The sequence below is a fragment of the Telopea speciosissima genome, chromosome 2 (genome assembly GCF_018873765.1).
Source record: "Telopea speciosissima isolate NSW1024214 ecotype Mountain lineage chromosome 2, Tspe_v1, whole genome shotgun sequence".
NCBI lineage: Eukaryota > Viridiplantae > Streptophyta > Magnoliopsida > Proteales > Proteaceae > Telopea > Telopea speciosissima.
In genome coordinates, this window is record NC_057917.1 from 38,089,316 (window position 1) to 38,097,012 (window position 7,697).

General features: G+C 40.4%; 1 protein-coding gene across 1 annotated transcript; it reads right to left on the bottom strand.

The window, feature by feature from the left end:
* Window positions 1-2,053: 2,053 nt before the first annotated feature.
* LOC122650694 (xylulose 5-phosphate/phosphate translocator, chloroplastic-like) lies at window positions 2,054-2,563 on the bottom strand. The gene has a single exon (XM_043844088.1). It carries the CDS (start codon window positions 2,561-2,563, stop codon window positions 2,054-2,056), a length of 510 nt encoding a protein of 169 aa, XP_043700023.1.
* Window positions 2,564-7,697: the final 5,134 nt, after the last annotated feature.

The following is a 7,697-nucleotide window of genomic DNA, read 5'->3' on the forward strand; positions in this document are numbered from 1 at the left end:
TGTTTAACATCATTGGGGAGTTTCTCTATAAATTCAGCTTGGAATGCTCTGCATGAGGTTAAGCCAAAGGTCTCATGGTCTAAGGTTTTTTAGGGTAAAGCTCTCCTTTTGTGCCACTCGGTCTTTCCCTGGAGACTACTTCATAGTAAATTTCTGACTGATGACAAGGTGAGGAATAGGGGAATTTAATTTGCTGCCTTCCCGTTGTGAGTTTTGTCACAAGAAGGAGGAGTCTTTAATTCATATTTTTCTAAATTGTATTTTCGCAAGCCCTCTGATACTCTTTTCTTGGACTTTTTGGAGTTGCTTGGCGGCAACAATCGCCTATTGGGATCTTTTGCATGATGGAAAAGAAAAGCTAGTATCTTTTCTCTCAAAGAAGCTTGGCTGGTGGGGTCCGTTCTGATTCCTTTTTTTCATTTGGTTAGAACACAATGCAAGGAGGTTTGAAGATAAAAAGCATTCCCATACCCAGGTTTGGGATTTTGTGAAGCGTGGATTATTGCTCATTTGCTCCTATCTATCGATTTTAAGAGCCAGATTGCTTCGGTTGAAGATCTGATTTTATCTAGGTGCCTGGGTATCTATTTTTTCCCAACCCCTCATTGAGATCCTCTGGAAATTTTTTGGTGCCCCACCCCCCCAATGCTGGCTGGGTGAAGTTAAACATGAACGACTAATCTTTGGGAAATTTAGGGAGGGCTAGAGCAGGAGGAATTTTTTGTGATGAGCAAGACAATGTTGTTTTCCTTTAGAAAGTCTCTTGGGGTGAAAACAAACTTTGAAGCTAAATTTTATGCTACTATTCATGGTTTGGAGCAGGCTACGGACCGTGGCTATCAAAAGATTTGGGTGAAGTGTGACTTGGTTTCAGTAGTCCTTTTGATTTCATCGAAAATTGTTCCTTGGTTTCAGTCATTCCTTTCCTCTATTGAGTGGAAAATCTCCCACAGTTTTAGAGAAGCCAACCCCCTTGCGGATTTTTGAGTAAAGTCAGTAGCACGCTTGGAAGTTTCTACTTCTATGGTGACCCTGCCCCCTTCTATGCATGGTGAACTATTGATTGATGCACAGAGACGCCCTAGATATCATGGTTTATGATATTTTCTCCTGTTTTGTTCTGTCTAGTGTTGTGAGCTTTCCTCTCCCACTAATGGCAATGCCGTAGGTGGTAGGGGTTTGCTTGCTTTTTTGTTTTTTGGCAAGTCCAACTTGTATTTTTTTATTCTTTTCTTGTTCCTTTAATTCAAATGATCCTTTAGGCTCTGTTTGTTTCAACGTAAAATTTTCCATGTAAAATTTTACATGGAAAAATTTACATGTAAAATATACCATAATGAAACATTTTCCAATGTTTGTTTTTGGGAGGTAAAATACGATGTAAAATGTTACCATAAAATTTTCCAATGTTTGTTTTTCATTTATTTACATCGTAAAATTATTTAAAATATTACACAATATACCATTATTCCAAAATTGAATTAGGCCACCCATATTCGACTTCGGAAATTAGTAAATTAGAAAAGCAAAATAAAAACTATTTAGTTAAACGACTATCTAAAAATGTGGAAAAAAGATATAAACATCATTCGACCTTGGAAATTAGTAAATTATAGTATCCATGAGAAATAACAAAAGGTAAGGCTTTTAGAAGCCCTACTTCTATACAATCAATTGTTTGTAATAATATTGTCAAGTTTAACAAAAACAAAAAGTCTCTTAATCAAAACTCCAAACACCCATCTTGCTTTGCTTAGCTCTCTAATATAGTGTCTTGCATTTATTAAAATTGGATGGATTAGATCTGGAATTATTAAATTGCCAAAAGGAATAGATGCAATGACAATTTTGCTTATAATAACAAGAAAAAGAACAAAAAATTTCTATAGAAGCAAAAAATAAAAAATAAAATAATTGTGAGTGAAAACATGTTTCAAAGTTGTACGATTGTATCTAAATAGTATGAAGAGATCATTACAAACCAGCAAAATGAAGATGAACATTATGAGCAGTGTATCAAATGTATTAAAGAAAAGGAACAAAATGCTGATTCTTATTGAAAGCAAGTAGAATGACGGTGAAGAAAACAACAAATTTCAGCTCTTCTTTCATCTTCAAGCTTCTTTGCCTTATTAGCTGTTGTCGTCTGGGAATACAAAAAAGTCCCATTGATTGCAATGGCAGATCCTAAAGCATTCAAAGGTCTCACAAGATTCTTGAAAACCAGAATTGATGAGACAATCACAACCACACTCTTCATTGTGTTTCCCACTGAGAATGTCAATGGAGTAATCTGATCTAGATCTTGGTAAGAGGACTGATTATATAAATGGTAGACGACCCCAGATATGATCACCCACAGATACAAGGTTGATGGTTTCACAATAGCCAGTAGAGCTCTTCTATAGCCTTCAACCCATTGAGACCCTTCAACAAACACAGCAACTAGATAAAGATAGAGTAGTGAAATTATAATTATCCATCCATATAAGTTCAGCCCATTTACTTCTTTGAAGCTCTGTAAGCTCTTTTTTGAAAAAATGTTTCTAAGAACGAATCCCATATTACTAATGAGAGTTCCCCACAGGCCTTGAAAGTTGAAGGGTTCTGTCATCATCCTAGGGTCATTAATGTCAGACCTTTATAGAACGAAGTCGATAATGCCTCCACCCATTGTGGGATACCCCTCAAAAACATCTGCACCCAACAAAGGATTGAGAGTGGGTGTGGGAAAACTTGATCGTACATATATATAAAGTGATGTGTTGGGGTTCTTAACAAAGGTGGTAATTCCTATTCAGACCAGTAAATTGGGGACATCTCAAATCAAAACGTGTTCAAATAAACCTTCGTAGTGACCTGCAGCCAAATGGGTTTCTGTAAAAATAATGCACTTCGTCGTTATTGACGTATATAGAGTTTCACTCAAATAGAAACTCTATATACGATTGATTTGTTTAGGATTCATTCTCACTTTCCTATTATCACATGTACACAATCTCTTCTCTTTCCATTATCTTATGTAGGGAATCTGATCTCTAGGCTTACCCTAATCTCATGTAAAAATATATCTGTACAATCAATAAAAAATCAACTGAGAATTCTCAGATCTAATATGGTATCATTCGCCGCTACTCCCACGAGCTAGCGTTCCTGGACTTTTTCTCTTCGTTTCTTCTTTCTTCTTCCAATATGGGTGATGTTACTACTCTTACCACTATAGCTTCCCCACCTGGTGTGCCCTTCCCGCAAGCTCACCACTACGTGCCCATCAACTTAACCACGAAGAATTATCTCTATTGGAAGACCTAAGTCAAACCATTCTTCATGGCTCAAAATCTATTTGGGCCTCTTGATGGATCTACTCCTTGCTCCCATCGACGATACTACCGCTGATACCTGGCTTTGCAATGATGCAATGATTCGAAGTCTCTTGATCGCATCGTTCTCCGAAGAGGTTTTTCCTCTCATTCTCGGCAAGAAATTGAGCAAGGAAATTTTGGATACCCTATCCACTGCTCTCTCCTCCCCTTCTGAGAGCCGTTTAATGTCTCTTTCCATGGCTATTTCAGATATAACATAGCAGTAAGATGAGCTTGTATCTCAGTTTCTTACTCGTGCCAAAGCAATTGCGGCCGAACTCACTGCCGCCAGTCAGCCCCTGCGCCCAAGCACCTTCAACCTTCATGTCTATTGCGGCTTGAAACCGGAATTTCAGGCCATGGTTTTTTCTCTTCTCACTAGGATAGATGCTATTTCATATGACAAACTCCATGCTATGCTTCTTAGCCATGAATTTCTCCATGGTTCGGCATTGAATAAGATCTCACTAACTGAGTCTTCTCCATCGGCAAGCTCACCCACTGCCAATAAAATGTTCAAAGATCTAGGCGTTGCTATGTCATCCAAAGGCTCCACCTGTGGTAGGGGTGACCGCGGCCGTGGTCATGGTCATGCTTTTGGGGGTCTTTCATCTTCACAAGGGGCCACTCCATGGTGCACTATTTGTCAATGCCTTTACCACACTGTTGCCCAAGTCATTAAAAAGACCAGCCCCACCTTTTTCATCAGCCCTAATCCCCCTCTACTCACACTTCTCCCCCACACTACCACCACTATCCTCCTACCTCTCCCCCTGCAGCCTACTATGCAAACCCTCCTTTACTTCCTACCCCACCGCCTTCCACTGTCCTCACCTGGTATCTGGATACTGGTGCTTCTCACCATGTCACCCCGGATCTCAACTCTCTCTCTGCCTATGATAGCTACCATGGCCCTAATCAGCTCCATGCCTACAACGGTAAGGGACTCCCCATCTCTAACATTGGTACTGCTACTTATCCATCTCCTTCTAACTCTCTTTCTTTTCATTTATTTAATATTTTACATGTTCCTTCTATATCTAAAAATCTACTTTTCGTTCAAAAGTTTTGTCAAGATAATTCTATTTATTTTGAGTTTCATTCTTCTCACTTTTTTGTGAAGGACCAGGTAACTAAGAACATACTGCTTTCTGGACCGAGTAACAATGGTCTCTACACCATCTCCTTTGATTCGGCTTCTTCCCCAACCGCCAATACTGCTGAAAGAAGCTCCTTCGACATTTGGCGTTCCCGCCTTAGTCATCCCCATGAGCGTCTCCTACATTTTATGCTTTGTCAGAATAGTCTTCCATGTCATTCTACCTGTTTATCACATTTATATAATGCTTGCCATCTTGGCAAAGCCAATCGTCTTTCTTTGCATCTTTCTCCTTCTTGTAGTTTATTTCCTTTGGACTTAATATATAGTAATGTTTGGGGGCCCTCTGCTACTATTTCTAGTGATGGCCATCGTTATTTTGTAATTTTTGTTGATGATTGCACTAAATATATTTGGAATTTTCCCCTTCAACGCAAATCCGATGTCTTTTCTATTTTTCACATTTCATCTAATGGTTGAACGTTTATTTAATCACAAAATTCATGTTGTGCAAACTGATTGGGGGGGGTGAGTATCACAATCTATCCACCTTCTTCTCCTTCGTTGGCATCTCTCATCGCCTCTCTTGCCCTCACACTCATGAGCAGCAAGGGTCTGTTGAGCATCGCCATCGGCACATTGGAGAAACTAGATTGTCCTTGCTTGCCCATGGTCATGTTCCTCAGCAGTATTGGCACTTTGTTTTTGAATCCGCTATCTTTCTTATTAATCGCATGCCTTCCCGTGTGTCAGATTACATCTCGCCTTTTCAATTGGTTCATCACAAGGCTCCTGATTATTCCTTTCTTTGAGTTTTTGGTTGTCTCTGCTACCCTTATATTCGACCATATAATCATCACAAGATGGATTTTTGTTCCACACCCTGTGCCTTTCTTGGTTATAGTCCTTCACGCACTGGTTACCGTTGTTTCGACATTCGCTTCAAAAAATTCTAGATTGCTTGTCATGTCCGCTTCGATGAGCAAAGTTTCCCTTTTTCTCCTCCTCCCCTCCCTCTCCTCCCTTTTCTCCTTCTTCCCCATCTCCTTGGGCCTCCATTGCTTGTATGGTCCCATCTGCTGCACCTACACCTCCCCCTGATCCCCCTTCACAACCTTTGCCGCCCCCTCCCCTACCTCCCTTACCTGACACACCTATTACCGCCAACCCCACACTACCATCGCCCTCCTCTTCCCATCCCGTCATCCCGCATCCCATCCCCCTCTTCGTACACGCTCTATTCAAGAGTTGTATACTACCCCACAACGGCCTTCTCAGCCCCATGCTTTATCTACTGACGTTTCCCCCCTTGAACTTACTTATTTTTCGCAAGCTTCCAAGGTTCTAGAGTGGCGCACTACTATGACTGAAGAATTCAATGCCTTAATTAAAAATGGGACGTGGTTATTGATCCCTCGTTCCTCTACAATGAATCTTATGGGTTGTAAATGGGTCTACCGCATCAAACGTAAAGCCAATGGTTCTCTTGAATGGTACAAGGCTCAACTAGTTCCAAAGGGATTTCATCAGTAGCCCGGGGTTGATTATCAGGAAACCTTCAGTCCTGTTATCAAACCCACCACCATTCATTCCATCTAATCCCTTGCGGTTTCTCATGGTTGGCTGGTTCACCAACTTGATGTACACAATGCCTTCTTCCATGGCATTCTGTCTGAAGATGTATTTATGGTCCAGCCATAGGGTTTTGTCAATGCTACCCATCCTGATTAAGTTTGCATGCTTCATCGTTCTTTATATGGGCTGAAACAGGCCCCTCGTGTTTGGTTTCACCACCTATCTCAGTATCTAATTCAACTTGGCTTTCGGGCATCTCAAATAAATTCCTCATTATTTATTCTTCAAGATGGTTATCACACTATATATGTCCTTATCTATGTGGATGACATACTAGTCACTATCAATTCGACTGCTCGGGTTAGCTCTCTTCTTAAGCGATTGTCTTCGGAGTTCTCCATCAAGGACCTTGGGCCTCTATCCTTTTTCTTTGGTGTTAAAGCTACATATCACTCTAAAGGGCTGCTTCTATCTCAATCTCGGTATGTGGCTGATTTACTCAACCATGCAGGTATGCAAGATTGCAAACCTTACTCCACTCCAATGGCTTTGTCTACATCGGCTTCAGACCCAACGGGTGCTCTCTTCTCTGATGCAACTAAATATTGTTCCATTGTGGGGGCGGTTCAATATATTACCCTTACACGCCCTGATGTTGCATTAGTTGTTAACCATGTTTGTCAGTATATGCATGCCACCAATGAGCATTGGTCTTTAGTCAAACGCATACTACGTTACTTGAAGGCAACTCAACATCATGGTCTCCTTATCAGTCGTTCTACAGATCTCACTCTTTAGGCCTATTTTGATGCAGACTGGGCTGGTATTAGTGATGATCGCAAATCTACTGGGGTGTATGCAATTTTTCTTGGCCCCAATCTTATCTCTTGGAATTCCAAAAAGCAACGGACTTTTGCTCGTTCTTCTACTGAGTCTGAGTATAAGGCTCTAGCCAACGCTGCGGCACAGTTAGTTCGGCTAGAGTCGTTGTTCACTAAGTTGGGAATCTCTATCCCTGGTCCCCCGGTACTTTGGTTTGATAACATTGGGGCGACCTATTTATCTACAAACCTGGTTTTTCATGCTCGCACTAAGCATGTCGAGATAGATTTTCACTTTGTTCGGGATCGGGTAGCCAAATGTCAGCTAATTGTTCAGTTTATTTCTACTACAGATCCAATTGCCAATGCTTTAACCAAGACACTTTCCACTGCTCGGTTTCAATTTTTACGGGACAAGCTAAAGATCCACTGCCTCGACTCTCCACCTTGAGGGGGTGTATTGACGTATATAGAGTTTCACTCAAATAGAAACTCTATATAAGGTTGATTTGTTAGGATTCATTCTCTCACTTTCCTATTATCACATGTACACAATCTCTTCTCTTTCCATTATCTTATGTACGGAATTCGATCACTAGGCTTACCCTAATCTCATGTATAAATATATCTTTACAATTAATGAAAACTCAACTGAGAATTCTTAGATCTAGTAGTCATATTGGTCTATTTTTTTATATGGTTGGGTCCTTTAAAAAAAAACAAATAGGGTTCTTCTAAAATAGTAAACATGATCAACTGCAATGTTTTGCTTAATGTCAAACAGGGATGCATAGAGCCTAGCTATGCCCATGGTTCATAATTTTAGTTTGGATCAGTCAA

What these genes read in the sequence shown, in the direction of transcription:
- LOC122650694 (XM_043844088.1), bottom strand. Translation starts at nt 2,563, where the DNA reads ATGGGATTCGTTCTTAGAAACATTTTTTCAAAAAAGAGCTTACAGAGC.